The following is an 18,795-nucleotide window of genomic DNA, read 5'->3' on the forward strand; positions in this document are numbered from 1 at the left end:
CATTAATTTCCACTTGTCTTCTGGGAGCACATGCATCTAATAGTACAAAATATGTTGGCAGCATAATGCACTTCTGATATTCTCAGTTACAGTGGGTTGCTCAGACTTTTTAGCAGAAGCGTAAATCAGGGTGGCATGAAGACAATTAGCTTTATTAAGCAGTGAGTTTCACGAGAAAAGCCAGTCAGCTTCTCCAAAAACACCACTTCTAACTAAGAACATATCCGAATTCAGAAAAGAGGCAATTCTGAGAAAGGTAACAAATGCAGAAAAGGTTTTGTTTGAAACACATTTAGAAGGTAGAAAACCCCAGTAGGAACTCCCAGACAGTTTTACAGCTACAAAGCACTGATCAAAGAAAAGGATTCAGGTTTACAAAGTTTCAAATGTTTACAAGTAAATAAGAACAAATCAGAATGCAATTCATGAGCGTATTGAGACCACTATCAATGAAAAGAAGCCAGACACTGCAGACCCTGGTTGGAACACAGTTTCTGTGTTTTCCCACTAACTGCAAGCATGGTGGGCCAGCCTTGGGTGGAAGCTGGTTGGAATTCTTTGTCACCATCTTAAGTTTAGACAATGAGAATAGTGGCCAGATGGAAAGGGACATGTGTGAACTCCGTTATAAATTCACAATAGACATCACATTAGATGATGTCTATTCACATAGATGATGTGTAGACCACAACTGACATTCACAATAAACCTGATGGTTTGAGGGAGCCACCGATGCATAACTGACCTTGTAGTTAACAGAAATCACATAACTAGAAGGTTTTACGTAATTACCAGAGCACCTACTTGTATTTTCAGGCAACATCTGACCTTTAGAATTTACCACAGAATACCCTGTTAAGAATCTGCCTCCAGGTTAAGAATAAAATAGCATGGCTACTAAAGCTATGGAACTAATATTCCTATAACAGTACATAATTTTAGTGATAAGAACAAAATAAAACCCACTTAATTTGGAGCAGATGTGACCTATACAGCCTCCGCTGATAAGCAGACCCACTAAGATAAATCCACTAGTCATCAATTTTTCCATTCCAAAAGATAACATGGAATAACCTACGCAAAAGCACCACAATAAAATTAAGCACTGCAAAAAGAAATGTGTCCATACCTCATTTCACAATCACTTTCACATTTATTAAACTGGGCTACAGCTTTATATGTTGGTACAACTCTCCTAAGAGAACAAGTCTAAACAGAGCAGGTGATTCTTCAAAAAAACAATAAAAATGGCACTTGGTATTTTTCAGTTATTTGGAGAGACATTAACAAGCAGCCCCCTGTAAACCCAGCTGAAATTACCCTTCTCAGAATCACCAATTCCAGGAACACTAATTAACAAAATCCTTTCAGCAAGAGAAATTCCAGCAGGAATGGGGAGCAAGAAAATCTTAATGAGTCACATCAGAATTCTTGCTTAAAATAAGCATGGACAGAGAGTTTGCCTTTCTCTGCAAACCAATACATATAGACTTTTGGAACCCCAAAAGAACCCCCCAAATCCCTCCTTTGAGGATTTAGAGCAGAAACTGCAATTCTACTTAAAACTGAGGACAGGGTAAAAACAATCAAAACAACACACAAGCTATTGAAACAAGAGCTCTATCTAGAATAAACCAGTCACCCGCAGAGGGAATACAGTCCCTCATTTCAGCATTCACTTCAGCACTGCCCTTAAATTCCTATGAAACACAAATACTGTCTCAAGAGGAAGGTTCTGTTAACCACAGCCTATAAATTCAAAACCAGGCAGACAAGCACAGAGGATACTAATTCATTTTAATTGCATAGGCTTAAGAAATGCAGTTCCATTTACAGTTAATTTTGGTGACAGTTATATTGAAACCAAAGATCATCTATATCTCTCTCTACATAATTAATAGTACAGTTTTTATGTCTTAACACAAAGAATTTTACAGAATTAATGAGATGTATTACATTGAAAAATGCATCTGACTGAATATTTGAAGTAGCAAGGAATATTTAATTCACGATTTTCTTTTTCTTGTGACAGAGGTGGTTGTTTTGGTTTGGTTAGGCTTGGGGTTTTGTTTTTACACTTTTGAGTTTTATACTTTCAGAGTAGATAGGAAATGCTATATATCAGTTTGACAACAGATATCATTGCTATGTTTTAGTTAAAAAAACTAAAATCACAGCAACAGAAAATAGAGAAACCAGATATTTAAATATAAATTATTTGTTTTGAAAACTACTAGCGAAATATAGGAAAGGAATAAGTGCATTACAAAATATGTATGTGCTCACTGAAACCTTTGGGATTCAATGCTGAGCTTCAGCTGCCTGACAAAGATGAAAAAATAAGGTCAAGATGGTCTACAGGCCAAAGGGCTAAACGGTGTCAACACTTCTGCCCTTTGAGTACTGCAGACATCCTCGAAATTGGAAAAGGATGACCTGCTCTTTTTCAAGCTAAGTACCAGCATAAGAAACAAGAAATGAGACAAAGTATGCTATAAGAGTAAACATATTACTTTTAAAGAAAAACCACCATTGATATTTATACAGTTAAATCTAAAGCTTTTCACAGTGCATCACTGTGAACTAATTTTTTTTTCCTACATATACCCCTTCCTGAATTTTAGTATTCTAATTTCTCCTTATTTAAAAATAGGCCACTTCATTCTAGTATCAAGTAAATTATGCCTTTTGGTAGGGAAACAGTCTTCATTATTTCCAATGAAAAGGAATGAACAGCATTTATAAATTTCAAAAGTGGTTAGCATGACTCAACGGACACTTTAAGAAACTTGCCATCTATTATTCTGAAAGCAGCTAAAATTTTCAGTGCCTGAAATCAGTTTAAGACACTAATTATGAAGAAACGCACATCAAGACTAAATCCTCCCATATTTAGCTCACTCCTTATTTAAAAAATGCCTCTTCTTCACTTTTGTCATCTTCCACTCTAAATTCCCCAAGGGTTCCTTAAGATATTAACAAAATCATCATCATCCACGATTCCAATGCTTAATCCTTCATAGTAATCTTCAAACTCAGAATAGGACACTTCATTGGGGTTGCTGCAGGACTCCCCTAATGTTTCTAGAAATGATGATTTAATTTCTTCTTCTGTAGCTTTGCCTGTGAAAGTATAGTTTTCCGTTAAACACTCTTTCACAAACAGTGAACACATAGAATTTAGTATACTTCAGGCAAGAAACTTTCAAATTTTAGCTTGCAAATTATTTTTTTTTTTTGAACTAATACTCTGATTTCAGAATTAAGTCATTGGCTCACTTAACACCAGCTGCAGAAATCCTCTTACTTTAATAGCACATCATAGCATTAACTATCAGCAGAAACATGAGGCTAATTTCAACTAATTATGAGATCGTGAAGATTTTTTCTTTCAAATGACTGCAAAAACTGAATAATGCATTTGCTAACTAGAATTTTAATTCTGAAATAATTCAAAAATTCTCGTTAATAAAGTATATGTTTTATATGCTTTCTGAAACATGCATATGTTTCACATATAATACAAGTTCAAAGCACTAGGAAAAAGATGCAAGTTTACATTCAAAAAGTGTTCTGCAATTTACGTGTGTGTTCTAGCAGCTTAAAGATTATACTCAACATGATTTCATAGCATTGAGAAAAAGGAAAAAAGGGAAAAAAATGTAGCTTTATAGTATTGGGAAAAATTTCATGCAGAACATCCCTATACCACTGTGTGTCTTCATTTGTTACCATTAAAATCACTGCCAATAGAAAACCCATCCATTCTTCTACAGATAAAACATGAAGGGTCAGGACACTAGTGAGACTTTCACAATGACAAGTTGGGTACACAGAGATGTTATTTTAGAAACTGGCATATAAATTTTTAAACTCCTACTTTTTTTCAATGGCAGAGTTTAAACATTTTTGAGAATCCTGAAAAAATAATGAAGAAACCAATATTTCGTCTGTAAAGGATGACAATCCTGTCCCAGAAATAAGTGAATTTATTCAGAAGAAACTGTAAGTGCTGAGTATATTTAGTGTCAGTTGGAAACCTTGCATATTTTGATGGAACACAGTAATATGAAAATGAAAGTACCCTCCTAAGTGAAAATTACTAGTATCATATGTGTCACTGATAACTTGCACATCCAAGCTGAGAAATAGCTGCTTAAATGTAATTCTACACATGTTGGGAAAGGAATTACTCTGCGTATATGCAGTATTTTCAGCTTGATAAAAAGCAAGTGTTAAAGCAGTATATATGTACTCCATTACTATTTATAGTCGTGTTCCAGACAGACACATTATAGGTCATCAGAGGAAAAAGGTTTTCCCTAACACCTCAAGTCTCAGCCAGTATGAAAACACTTTGTATTTGCAACCAGTTTCTGGATCTGGTATCTCTGCTAACAAGACGACTTCAGTAGTCACAGATTGTTGTTGTTCATGTGAATTACCTGCCAACACTAGAGGATGCTTCTTTGCACAGTAACATTTTCTGATATCTACCATAGGCACACTCCCAGTTTTGTTGAAATCTAGTTTCATATAAGCCTAAAAAAGGAAGAAAAAAAAAGTGGAAAAATGTAAAGATCAAATATACTTACTACCTAGCACACATTTTTAGATCTTGTGCAATGGATTATGTCAATTTACCGATTTTATGTAAGGCACCAGATACCAGAAAATTACTCTAGAATATGTAGCTTCATGATTATTTTATTTCAAAGGCTTTCACATTAAATGTCCCCTCACCAACTCAAAAAAACCCTTTGTCTTCTCTCTAAAATTTCTAACTCATCTATAAAATCAGAAGCTTCTTCCCTTCTATCTTCTCCAATTAGAGATTCTTGCACCCTTCTGACAGAGGCCTCAACCAGCCTTTTCAGCACTGCTAACAGCAGCTTCGTTTCAGTTTACTCAAATACACATTGCTCAGTACAGAAGGCTAGGAGAGTCAGATCCTCTATTATTAAAAGTATGAAAGAATATGGCATTTTTCTTGATTTTGATATCCAGTCATTACTCTACTGGCTGGTTTGTAATCAAGTGTTTCATACTGCAAATGGCTCCACATTACATTATAGACATATAACAAGGGGCATTTCAAATACAAGAAGTCTCAGAAATATAATGACTACATTTATCATTATGACTACATTCCTCAAAGGAGGAAAGTATTATTGCCTCCTGTTTCAAACACTGAGGGGGAAAAAAAGTCTGCGCACAGATACAGTGATCTGCCAAAATAAGGAAACAGACTTTTGGAAGAGATATTTTCAGGGTGCCAGATGCTTTATACACTGCACCAAAATGTAAGAATACCACACATACGCATAAACTCAAAATAATACAGGAATCAATTCTAGAGTTTAGAATTAACTAATTCAATAATGAAACAGCATGCAGTACCTTAATCTACATTTATTTTAATAACCTCATTGAAACCTTAAATAGTCAATTACTAGATGCACATAACGAACAGTAATGCAAAGGAATAATGCACAACAACAACAAAAAACCCAAACAACAAGAACACGAGTAACTAACTCCAAAGTTAAACTGCAAAGTATCTACAATTAGAATACCTGCAACAAAACTTACTTTTCTTACAAAAGCTTTTCTGTATTCATTCATTTCTCCAAATGCGGCACGAGTAAATTCTCCATAGTCGACTTTATCACTATTGCTGTCATCAAGAATAAGCCATAGGGATTCAAAGTCCTGCAATTTAAAAATATTTTGCCAAAGTTCTTCACTATGTCCTAGAATAAAATAATTGCTATAATATAAAATTACAGTATTACCACAAGAAAAGAACTGAATGCAGAAATGGCACTAGACCAGAAGGGAGGGGGCAAACTTGGGAAAAACAGCTATTAAACCATAGACTTAAGCAAAGAAAATAAGTGATTCCATCAATATAAGTAAGATAATACCAGGGATCACAGTTTCAGCTAGACTTACCCCTTCAGGAATTTCCAAACGGAATAGTTTTAGAGCTTCTTTAAAGGCTGCCTGAGAGAGAAAACCATTTCTGTTCTTGTCTACTTGTCGGAAATACTTTCCTATGCCTGTTATAACCCGAACTCCTCTTTTACTTAGTGTCTCTCTGAGTATACCTGAAGATTTAGAGAAATAGAGGACACAACGTTTACCTGAAGTTAGCCACTTGCTATGGAGCTGATACAGAAGAAAACTGCAACTACTTATGATACTGCTGGCTAAAATTACATATCTATGCACCCAGGCTCCTTCTTTTTGATGAGATAATGTCAGTTCAAAATTATCAGTTATTTAACATTTGAGTAGTAATCATATGAAGCAGCAGCAACGTCTAACAAAACTTCTGAGATCACAGAAGAAATGGCTATCACCTTCTATATGCTCAGATTATAAAACAGCTTATTTCTGCTAGAAGTCATTACATACCATGATTCAAAATACAATTTAGGAATACTACTTGGGTAATACAAACATGCCATTATGGGACACAGTTGCTCCTTCATTGTACAAACATGTTAAATATGGGAACAATAACAAATATAAGTAATTGTTCCAAAATTATACACAGAGAACTATTTCTATGACAGCCTTGTCAAAATCTTTAGATAGCAGGTTTTCTTTAAGGATATCAAAGTTTCTCAGCATACTCTATTAACGTAAGTCATATGCTATTATCATATTTATCTTCAAATTACTCGTATCGACAATTATAAAGCAAAATAGGTGGGAGGGTGAAAGAAGGAAGATTTTTCCAGTGAGGTTCAAACTCAGACATATGTTAAAAGATGTCTTGAAGTATGTACATGTAACTTTCTTGTAGACCACATCTGCAAACTTTTAATGTAATCAGATAATTAAGAAATCCATTTGTGTCTATTATGTGAGGGGAAAAAATGCACTAATTAAAAGATCAAACAATATCCCTGATCATTAGTCCAACAATTTTTCTAAAAGTAAATGTCCAAGCAGATTTTAGTGACCAAAGAGTGTTTGCTTAAAACAGATTTAGCTAATGACAGTAAATAGTGGAGATTTTTACAAACTGAAGCTGTTCAGTTTCACAGGTTTTGTTGCCCACATGTTACAAAGGTAATACACACCACTGCATGAGCATCTTTCCATAATTTTAAACACAAAACTATGTCTTTGTCCAAAAGACTGTAGGTAGAATCCTATTAACATTTATTTACATATTCCAAGCTATCCTACTCAACTATATTCACATATTTTAATAAGCATAATTAAACAGTTTAAAAAAAAAAACAAAAACAAAAACAAAAAAACACCAAACACCAAAGAACAATACTTACCAATATGTAGAAATAATGGCCAAAAGAAATATCTGGCACAAAACTAACTAAAGAAATTAGAGTGTTTTTTAACTTAATGACACTTCAACATAGAATCAGTGTTATGTTTCAGCATTTTTTTTTTAGAGATTATGTCAATGCAGAGATTAATATTTTATTGATTACATTCATAATTATTCCGTAGTGAATCCACTACTGTTAGCCAGATTGTTTATTTAAAGAAAGAGAAAGGAGAAAATATTCTTATGATTGATTTATGCTGGTATCAGATTCTAACAATATTCTGTTAAATATCTATATTTTGTCCAATTTCATTTATGCTAGTAAAACCTTTATAACATCAGTATCTCTCTTTGCATTGAGCTGTAAAGATAGAGATACAGAAATTAAGATTAAACGGGTCCTGGTAGACACAAACCTTGAATCTTCTTGAAAACTTTGCTGTCATCGACGACTTGCTGAGAACACTCTTGCTTGAATTCCATAGAAGCTCTGAAATAATAAAAATTAACATAGACTGGTGAAATTAAATGTAATATTATTGAATTCAAAACAATTGTAGTAAAAAGCATGCTGAATATTATACAGGTAGTTTAAGAATTAAATATAAGCATAGTATCCAATTCCTTGAGTTTGAGATGGCACACACAAGTCCTTGCTGAATAGCTGCAGATATGCAGATATTCCTTTCTGCCAATATTGCATTCACAGCTCCTCTACTAATTCATTAATCATGGATAATTCCTTCTGTGTCTAAAATATCCAGAAATTTTACTTCAACATAGTCCTAATCTTCAACTCAGATCACTGGAAGAGTTTTTTAAAGCAACTGTGTTTTTTCCTGTTGGTAACTAAATGGACATGAAGTAGCTACAATCTCTCTTCAGAAGATACATAGCAAGGGTGTCAACCACAAGCTGCATTAGTGTATTTTAGGTGTGATCTAGGAGTTATGGTTAAATTTTGTGTTTTGTCTGGCAAGTCCCCTACCGAGAAGGGCTTCCCAGAAGCCTCCATTAGAAATTATTGTAAAGGTTGATGACAAAAAATTGTGGAAGAACAAAAAGAAAAAAGTCTTGCAATTATTTTATAGGAATTGGAAACCAAATGGAAAAGAACTACTCAGCTTTGAGCTGCTAGCTCATCAGTGCTTTGCCATGGACTACTCCTCCTTCTGCTTTCTGAGGCCAAAGACTTACCTCCCAGTTGTCTATTAAGACTTTTCATTTCCCCTTTGGGTACCTCCCATTATGAAGTCCCTAAAAGTTTGCCCATATCAAACCACCTAAACTGGAAAGTCAGCAACCACCTACAGCAGACACACTTGAACAAGAAGGTTCATGGCTTGTGACAGCAAGGCATAGGTGTTCCTGAAAGCCTAAAACTGGCCTTCTGGACTGTACCTGGGTAGGATTCTCAGTAAGTACAGTAATGGAGATAACAGACAGACTTCACAGTCTGAAATTTAGTCACTGATGGAAAGAACACAAACTATAAAAAAAAAACACAAAAAACCCAACAATCTGTTCCTCCACAGGTAGCAGAAAAATCCAAAAAGACCAGTGAGCAGGTGGTCTTCCTGGAGCCTTAAGAGATTACACTGGATCAATTTCAAATTTCACAAGTATAAGATTAGCAACAAATGAAAGAAAAATCTGTTTACCAGAATGACAGACTTCTGAGATGTAAAATGTCTTGCATAAACCATCTGGAATTAAATTATATTGTGTTTTGCTTTGTGGAAACCTTGCATAAAGGGAACAATTAGCACTAAGCATCATACAACTAGGTATTTCTATAATCAATTAAATTTGAATTTACTGCTTTATGTACTGCTAGCTGACTATGGTTCCTTTGCAAAACTTTCAATGTAAAGGGCCTTTAAAGTGAATATTATTATAATTGAGAACAAGCTTCATGTGTCTAAACACTTGCAGAAACAAAAGTAACAGTTAAGTTGTGCTAACATAAGTACTTTATCTACAAAAGATACTGAATGTATTTAACTGAGATTCTATTACTGCTGTTCCTCATCAAGAAGGGGTTGAAGCATCCAGTACCTGAGGAAAGGCCGAGAAAGCCAGAACTGTTTAGCCTGGAGAAGAAAAGGATTTGGGATCTTATCAGTGTATATAAATACCTGACCAGAGGGCATAAAGACAACTGAGAGGGGTTCTCCTCAGTGGAGCCCAGTGACAAGACCAGAGGCAATGGACACAAACTGAAACACAAGTGGTTCCCTCTGAACATCAGGAAACACTTCTGGACTGCAAGGGTGATTGAACACTGGAGTACATTTGCCCAAAGAAGTTACAGAGTCTCCATCCTTGGAGATATTTAAAAACAAAACTGAATGCAGCCCTGAGCAACCTGCTGTAGTAAACCCGGCTCTGAGCAGGGAGGTTGGACTTGATGCCCTCTTGGGGTGGGGTCCCTTTGTACGATTCCATGATTTGATGAAAATTTCGACTTGTAACATCTGCTATTGGCTAACACTCCTCACCAAAAATTGAGTAATCAAGCCCTGACTATATTTCCAGCACTGTTAAGTAACTGCCATATTCAAGCAACACAGTGTGACAAATTTTATACTGAGATTTTATTTGTACTACAAACCAGTACACTCACAGGAAAAGCCACAAACCCCACAGAAAGATGCTTTATTACCTAGACAGTTTACTTCAGTATACGCACTGAAATAATACCTTCAAAATTAACACATACTCAAAAGATTAACCATTCGCCTAATCATGGGAAAATTATTTAAGAGACCCCCATCTTTCAAACTATGGAACAATATAATTTACTAAAACCTATTTTGAAAGAATAAGTGCAGAAATCCTATCCCAGTGCCTGAAGTCTTCAACATGTGGCAAACATGTGGTTCTGAAAAAAAGAAAGGATAGGAAGAAGGAGGAAAAAGAAAGTGAAAAAGAAAAAATAAAAAGCAAAACCTCCAATCTTTCCCCTGCCCTTGTTCAAACACTTGCATTATCCTAAGAGGGCTGGTGCACCTCTCCTATGAAGAAAGGCTGAGAGAGTTAGGCTTTTTCAGCCTGGAGAAGGCTCAGGAGAGGCTTTTGAGTATCTAAAGGGGGCCTGTAAGAAATCTGGAGTGGGACTTTTTACAGGGTCATGTAGTGACACGACAAGGGGTAATGGCTTTAAACTGAAAGATGGGAGATTTGGGTTAGATGTAAGGAAGAAATTCTTTACTGCGAGGGTGGTGAGACACTGGGACAAGTTGATCTGAGAATTTGTGGTGGCCCCATCCCTGAAAGTATTAAAGGCCAGGTTGAATGGGCCTTTGAGCAACCTGGTCTAGTGGTAGGTGTCCCTCCCCACCAGGGGGGATTGAACTAGATGATCTTTAAGAACGCTTCCAACCAAAACCATTCTATGAGTGATATAAGCTTTTAATGTAAGCTTCACGAAAGAGTCAATACTAATACTGTTGATGACAAAAAAAAGCATTTTCTCCCAAACACAGAATTTTAGGTCATTGCATAAGTTTCAGTATTTGTATATAAAAGCATCTGACTTCAAGACAGTTTCATAATTCTTATTTTAAAATTAATCGTTATCATTCTAGAAAATTACTGAATTACACTCATATATTACTAATGCCTCTAACAACAGCCTAAATATATTTTTCTTTAGCAATATGAGTAGTAAGATATTAGAAGCTCTTATTATAAAAAATGTTTTTTGCTGAAGGAAGGAAAGATAATTTGAAAACCAGCTGCACTTACTTTAGAGAATCCATAGCTGCTTCATCAATACTTATCACACGAAGGGTGAAAATTGGGTTCTGTTTAACACTTTCTGGAAGGTTATGATCAGCACTTCGGAAAGTTAGGTTAGCTCCCTGTTGATAAAGCATACAATGATTTATAGAAAGATTGTGCATTTTATAAAATACATTCTGCAAGACTTCCAAGCGATTGTTAAAAGCCTTGGCATGAAATGATGAAAAGGTGTAGCTAAGGTCAGTTAACCTTTTTAAAAGAGCTTTTCTAATACTAAATAAAAACAGCTGCAGGCTCCAAGATGACACATTATTCTCTAGGTACCAGTTTGTCTAGCAAGAGGGCCTACTGCTGCCTACTCTACAGATGAGAAAAAAGAGACTACAGATACCTCAGCCAGGCTCTACTTTTCAATTTTTACTTTTCCTTTCATCCTTATGAGATCTTGCTGGACCACAGAAGAGAGTCACAGAAGGTGCCACATTGATTCCATGACAGTGAAATTCTCTCAGACTAGAAGAAACCCTCTACAGTTACTTTCAATAGCTTAAAATCTTACTTGAGATAAACAACTGAAAAGTAGCCTTCCTAAAATTCAAATAATTCCTGCAATGCTTAACTATTACTCTTAAAAATTGCTGCATTTCATTAATAGATATTGAACAAAAATACGTTATTAGTAGAGTTCTATTACCCAATAAAGTCTGAGTATTAAAAATTCCTCTTCTCTCTTGAGGACAGAGGACACACCTCACACATTCTGTGAAGTTAAAGATGCATTTTGGTTTGGAAGAAGAGGGAAGGAGAGATAAAGAAAAGCAACAAACTGAATGCAAAAAATGCCAAGAAGACTCAAAAAAAAAACCCCAAAACAATAGCTGTAAGTAATATCCATGCAGGATTGCACTATGAAGCCCCCAAAACTCATAAACTGGGAAAGAAACAGAGACACTGCTATTGTGCAAATGTCTCAACCATTTCTGCTTTGTGAGACATTTGTATATCTTAATGGCAGCCTAGAAACCCAATTTGCAGATATGGAGATTCAGAGGTATAACATCATCCCAAAGAGCTATCCAACTCAGTCACAATAATTTTCTTGATGCCTTTAAGAAACAGCTTTATTCAGAACCTGCACATTTCCATCTGCAGGTTGCAAAGATACACGTGACAATTAAAAAAAAAAACAAAACCAAAACCTTAAAACTTTAAAAAAATAACTTCAACCTCCACACCATAAAGAAAGTAATCTATTACATCTTGGAAACTCTTATGCCATAGCCACATGTAAATAGTTAGGATTAGGCAGCTCATAAGTCAAAACACTCTAAAAAGTAATGCTTTCTTCTTTTACTTTCAATACTTTTACTTTCAATACTTCATTCAAAAATGGTTTTTGCACTAAACTTAAGATTTGCAGGAGAATGTGAAGAACTCAGTGGAAACACTCTGTATTTGAGAAATTGCTCAAGTACTTATAAATCAGGAGCACTTAACCCACTACAGAAGTACCTCAGTACAGAAGATGCAGTATGATTTGTACTCAGTCATTAGACTAGCAGGTAGGTGAAGTTAACCATCGTTTCAAAAGTTTTCTCTAAACAGCTGGTGCTAAACGCTTTCAAAGTTTAGGTTAAAAACAGCCTTCAATTTCGTCATGATTAAAAAATATTTAATCATTGCCTCCTGTCAAAAATGCCAGCAGACCTTCCAAAGATTACTAATTTTTAACAAGTACTTTGGTCTACTTCAAAACTCTCCTTCTCGAGTTGTTCATCTTTTGCCCCACAAAAGGTCTCCACTGTCTGCAGTCTTGTACCCTCTAGTGGGAAAATTGCAAACTACAGCTTAATATAAAACCAAAAATGTCTAAAACATGGGACAGCAAAACAATCCAGAACCCTGAAAATCCCTAATTTGAAAATGGAACTGAGGGAAAAACTTTAGGTCTTCCCTGAAACCTAAATCACAATTTTCAACTTGAATATCTAAATATTACTCCCAAATCTGTAAGTTGCCTTACATGCAGCAGAACACTTACAATATAGAAGTCACTAAGATCATAAGCTTTTTCCTTCTTTTGTCCACGCTGATGCTGATAAACTCCCTTCTGAATGAAAGGCAAGGCATTTGTTCTGTGAAATAATTCAAAACCGCTATTAAAACAACTGAATTTATATAAGTTTCTTAGATACAGTGAAAAATGTTTTCGAAAGCCTTTAAAGAAAAAAGTAATTCATCCTACCTATTTTTTCCAAACTGCCGAAATTCATACACAGTAAGGGATCTGTCACATGCAAAGAAAAATCCAATCAACTCTCTACAAGCATCGCGACCATTTCTAGAAGGAAAATTGTAAAGCACCTTTATGTTTTTGCATCTATATAAATACAATTTAACCCAAATAAAAACAAATTTGTTTTGAAATATTAATTTAATTGCCAGTGTTGCATATTGTAAAATCTTCTTCTTTGACAGAGGTATCTGGCTATTTTCCCTAACCCACCATGGACTTCAACATCTGGATTTGGAGGCGTGTTTTAATGCAATATTCCATTCTCCATAATGTTAAAAACACTTTTCAAGGCTTCAGGCTTTAGTATACCAATGTAATTTTCACTTGTCAACTAAAGGATTACTTACACCAGGACTACTGCATTTACTGTGGCACATGAAGCTATGTGGCTGAATCCCCAGCTATGCCTAACAGCTATACAGCTCACTTCTTCAGAAAAAGCCACTTTCAGAGCTGAAGAATTCTTATGGCACTGCTACTCAATTCAGAGCACTTTCAAAGATGTCCTAAACGTGAAAGTTTAATACATAAGGAGTTGCAAACAAGACACAAAGCCATCCTTTCCATTCACATCAGTTGCCACATACTAAGACAAGGCTATGCCCTGGTTTTGGATGCAATTGAGTTAATTTTCTTCCTAGTAGCTCATACCACTAATTTCATTTTCTTCCTAATGCTGTGGTTTGGCTTTGGTGTGAGAACAATGCTGATAACATACCACTGTTTTAGTTGTTGCTAAGTAGTCCTTACTCTGGATCAAGGACTTTTCAGTGTCTCATACTCTGCCATTGAGGAGGGACACAAGAAGCCAGGAGGGAGTAGAGACAGGACACCTGACCCAAACTAGTCAAAGGGGTATTCCATACCACAGCACATCATACCCAGCATATAAACCAGGGGGGGTGTTACCCAGAAAAACAGATCACTGCTTGGGTCGGGCTAGGTATCAGTCAGTGGGTGGCGAATAATTGTATTGTGCATTACTTGTGTTTGTTGTTTTTTCCTTTTGCCCTTTTATTTTTATATTCTCTCCCCTTGTTACTTCCCTTACCAGTAGTAATAGTAGTTTTGTATTATGTTTAGTATTAGTTACTGGACTGTTTTATCTCAACCCATGGGATTTACATTCTTTCAATTCTCCTTCTTATCTCTGCCTGGGGCAGGGGCAGGGAAAGGGAGGGTGAGGGAGTGGCTGTGTGGTGCTTAGTTACCAGCTGAGCTTAAACCATGACAGGCTAAAATAATTTTTCATCAACTAAGGTGCAACAGCTAAGAGCACTATTTTAAACAGCCCCTGTGCTAACTGTCCTACATGGAGCTATGGATATGATGGTAATGTAACATTATTTATGCATATCGATATTCTACAACAGGACTGTAAAGCCACTTTGTACCACCCATGTCAAAATTTGTATTATACACTTATGCATATATATATATATATACACACACCCACACAGCACATACTTTTTTCTAAACACAGAGAACAGAAACATTTGGTGCAATTGATTAGTTCAGGAGAGTAAAGATCATCATTCATAAAATCATAGAATTGAAAAAGCTTCACAGAATTTTTGATTACCTCGATATAATCCTACTGTCAAAGCGTAACTTGTTAGAGAGCATGTTTTCAGTTAATCCTGATTTGGTCCGTATTCTGTCAAAATAATGCAGCATGTTAATGATACCTATGTGCTCACAGAGAAACCTTACATAAAAAGCAACTGTTTCAAAACAGCAAAAAATGTGAAATGCAGTATCCTTGGCAACTGGCTGAGATGATCTTGCATAGTTGAATTAGAAAGCAATTCAGACTTGTAACGTGGAAGGTGTTCTGTAATTATATATTACGAGAGTACATTCAGAGAAGGCATAGATATGAATGGGATATTTTGTTTACACACATTTATATAAAGAATTAAACCTTTGCCACTCAGTGTATTTTGCACAAATACCAACTTGGGCTACTTTACCCACCTATATATTTTATACTGGACATATGACTAGCTCAAGACACAGAGATTTGTCCATGTGATGGATGTAAGAGATTGAGACTGGTTTTGTTGTCCGCTTTTTTTTTTTTTTAAGAATACAAGGATGATGTTTATTGAGAAAGACTTTAGAGCAGGATGTTAAAATGTACAAAGCAGAGGTGTTTGCCTGCATGTTGAGAAGGATTAACACAACAAAACTCACACCTGCAGATTCCCTTTATCTTAACGATCACAGTATTTTCACAGTTTTCTTAAGCCCTTGGAATTACTGTTTCAATGCTCACAGGCCAGGAATGACATTTAAACGTCAATATAGCTAATTACTGCAGCAAAAAATCAAGACATGAAAGAAAAGTATGATTATATTGCAAAGATCTACATTAGCATTTAAGGATGCATATTTATGCAATTTTATGCACCTCAGAAAAGGAATCTCTAAAAGGGTATGACAAGATTGCAAGAATTCAACAGCTCAGAAAAGGCTGGCAAAACCCTGTGATGAACAATATCAACACAAGCTTAAGAATGTTCTCCCAGGTTTTATAAATCCTGTGAAACAATCATTATACACAGAGAATCCACGTGAAAAATCCCACTAGGCAATTATAAGCATGGGGAGGCTACAAAAAAGGCATCACATGGAGCTGGTGATCCAAGCCAGAAATAAAACACCTGGAAAAGCAAACAAACTTTTCAGAGCCCAGAACAGTAAAAAATACAGCAGGAAATGTATTTTGCTAGAGAAAACTTACTTTGTTTCATGCAGTGTTCTCTTTCTAAGACACATCGGTGCTGTCCCAGTTCGAAGAAGTCCTTGAGCTTCCTTGTAAACATCAGCAGGCATGGACTGCTCTGGATCACTTATAACAGCTCTGACCAGAAAGAGCAGGGAGAAGCCTCTGACTATTAGTAAGTTTGAATTTCAGAACTTATATATTCTTACTCAAGAAAGAAAAAAAAAAAAACAAAAACAAAACACAAGAATAACACTGCAATAAAATCTTGGGAGTTATCCATTAAGCTTGCATAAATTTGTGGGCGCATTTTTTTGTTCTTACCAATTCTGAGGTCTATTGCTCTAAATCAATTATATCCAATCATATTCTATATAGTAACTTCACATAGATATATGTGTTATTTAAAGTATATTTTAGATATGTATATAGAAAACCAAATCTTGGTGTTATAGAAGGTGTTCTTTTCCTCACTTCCACTATTTATGTAAATATTCCACCAATGACATTCTTTATCCATGTGTCCCTCCAAGATCAGTGACAGCAGATTTTGTCTGGCAGCAGATTACTAGTACTGGCCAGTGACATCATCCAATAAAAACATTGACACTTCCTCCCACAAAGTACTGCCCACACTCCCACTAAGCAGAAAATATATAGATTCATTGGTTTCTGAGTATTTTGATATTCTCTGTATCAATTTAATAAGTTAACAAAAGAAGACATCCTTTAAAAAGAAATTAGATTCTTACATTTCTTGATTGAAATAGTTCATAGAACAAAACAGTAATTTTGCACTGCTAATACAGCCTCAGAAACTTGCTCTCTGATCTATGGAGATCCATCTCCGTACACATCAGTTACACTGATTTAACTGTGACATTGGCTCTACTAAAAAGAATAATGGAAAACAAAAACCTCAAAACACCTTTGTGTTTCCTTTAATAGATTCTTTTCATGCAACAGTTTTGAACTAATCTTCTCCAATTAACATCCTGCTCTCAGATACCAATTTGTTTGGCAGTACTGGCACAGTTATATTTGGAACATAAACAGAGAGGTTTCTTAAATTAAAAGATCATCCTGATGCAGCTGCAGCACTCCTGAATATTGTTTTGACATTGACAGCAGAAGGGTTCAGAATAGCAGAAGGAATGCATGGGAAAAAGTAAGGCAAAGTAGCTGAAGGAGGTTAAGCACAGAATGAACATCCGTGATCCAAGATGCACAAACTGGTATGTTTAATCCAAAGAAGAACTGAAACACTTCAACACAACCAGCACATTAAGATAACGCTGGTACTCATCTAATTCAAATCAACTGCTTTACCTATACCTTTGTACACATATGGGACAAGCATTTCTTTGAAAGTTGGGGACTTCTGCACTGACCATTTCCATATTTTAAATCCTGCTACATTGTCACTTGGAATTTAATGTTGTGTTTCATGACAATCTTGTTTCTTTAGGCAGTTTTCTTCAAATCTCAGTTTTTAAATAGTGTAAAAAAACATTTACAGACTTTTAAACAGTATAGGTCATTTAAACTGCAGTTGAAATGATAATGAAAAAATAAAATGGTGAAGTGCAACAATATTTCAATCTTGAAGTCTTAAGATCTGATCTTAACAATTAACATCAGTACAGATGACTAGAGAGATTGTAAATAAGCACACGATGCAACATACTGTAGACCTACCCACAGATAATTTTTATCAAGGGTAAGGTAACATAAAATTGATTGAAACTATCCTGCACCATCCTATATTGCTGTAAACAGACAACTTGGATAAAACCCTGAATTGCTAAAGCATGCTTAAAAATGAGAAGTTTATGGGAACAATAATAATCATAAAGATAATAATAAAAAAAGATGTTTTTACTATACTCATCTTTACTTCTAAGTCACTTTTTTTTCTCCTTAACATATAAAGGGATCTTTATGCATGGAAGCAAATGTTTTATTGGAGCTAGAGGGATAGCAATGAAGAGCGTCTTCCTACACAACCCTGATGAACTTGATTCATCATTGTGCCTTTTTTCCCCACCTGCTCAATATTGCTGTAATACTCCTTTATGCTTCAGTGATGTTGCGTCAATATTAATAAAGGAATATTAATAAAGGTAAGATTTTTAGAGAAGGCAATAAATACTGAAGAAGTGTAATTTTTAACAGCAGGCATCTATATATTTTGCAGGGGTGCAAGAGGGTTATTTCTGAGAACTAGTGCTATTGTAAAGCCCTTAAATTAGATTCAGGTATGAAATCAAAAACTATTCTCAGAAAAAAATGAACTTACACTTAGCACTTTAAACTGATATTTTTATACATAGCACTTTAAACTGATATTTTAGTTAAAAAGACCTTTCACTTACAGAATTTTTGCAGATAACAACACTACATAGAGTGCATAAGACTTTGAACAAGATGATCAAAACAGCTCTTAAGCAAGAAAATCCACACAGATGCAAATTCTTCTGTAGGGAAAACTGAAACATTATATTATAAATTCACTTACCTAGATAACTGATCCACCATCACTTGTTCTATCACAGCCTGTTTTCTCCTTTCTGCAGCAACATCCTCCTGCAACGAAAAACTGACTGAAGCAAATGACAATTCAAACAGTGAATTACCCTTTAAGATAGAATTCAGACATCACAATTTTACCCAGTATCACAATTAATCTTTTTCCCCATATTTTTAAGTTTTATTTGC

The 18,795-nt window shown here is 35.3% G+C and overlaps 1 protein-coding gene across 12 annotated transcripts in view; it reads right to left on the bottom strand.

Annotated features, from left to right (window-relative positions):
• Positions 1-1,133: 1,133 nt before the first annotated feature.
• CAPS2 (calcyphosine 2) overlaps positions 1,134-18,795 on the bottom strand; it is a 32,965-nt gene continuing 15,303 nt past the window's right edge. For 5 of the 12 annotated variants that reach the window (XM_062613773.1, XM_062613765.1, XM_062613774.1 and 2 more), the window contains 11 exons: positions 18,596-18,663; positions 16,096-16,215; positions 14,932-15,006; positions 13,299-13,394; positions 13,095-13,188; positions 11,057-11,172; positions 7,723-7,796; positions 5,956-6,110; positions 5,593-5,712; positions 4,446-4,542; positions 1,134-3,123 (listed from right to left, as the gene is read on the bottom strand). In XM_062613773.1, coding sequence (XP_062469757.1) covers positions 2,948-3,123; positions 4,446-4,542; positions 5,593-5,712; positions 5,956-6,110; positions 7,723-7,796; positions 11,057-11,172; positions 13,095-13,188; positions 13,299-13,394; positions 14,932-15,006; positions 16,096-16,215; positions 18,596-18,663 — 1,191 coding nt within the window. In that variant the 3' untranslated portion in view covers positions 1,134-2,947. The remainder of the gene's footprint in view (positions 3,124-4,445; positions 4,543-5,592; positions 5,713-5,955; positions 6,111-7,722; positions 7,797-11,056; positions 11,173-13,094; positions 13,189-13,298; positions 13,395-14,931; positions 15,007-16,095; positions 16,216-18,595; positions 18,664-18,795) is intronic. The other 7 variants (XM_062613767.1, XM_062613766.1, XM_062613764.1 and 4 more) reach the window with 3 other exon arrangements.

This window comes from Pezoporus occidentalis, unplaced genomic scaffold, assembly GCF_034315485.1.
Source record: "Pezoporus occidentalis ecotype Australia unplaced genomic scaffold, CSIRO_AGI_Poc_V1 ctg17, whole genome shotgun sequence".
NCBI lineage: Eukaryota > Metazoa > Chordata > Aves > Psittaciformes > Psittacidae > Pezoporus > Pezoporus occidentalis.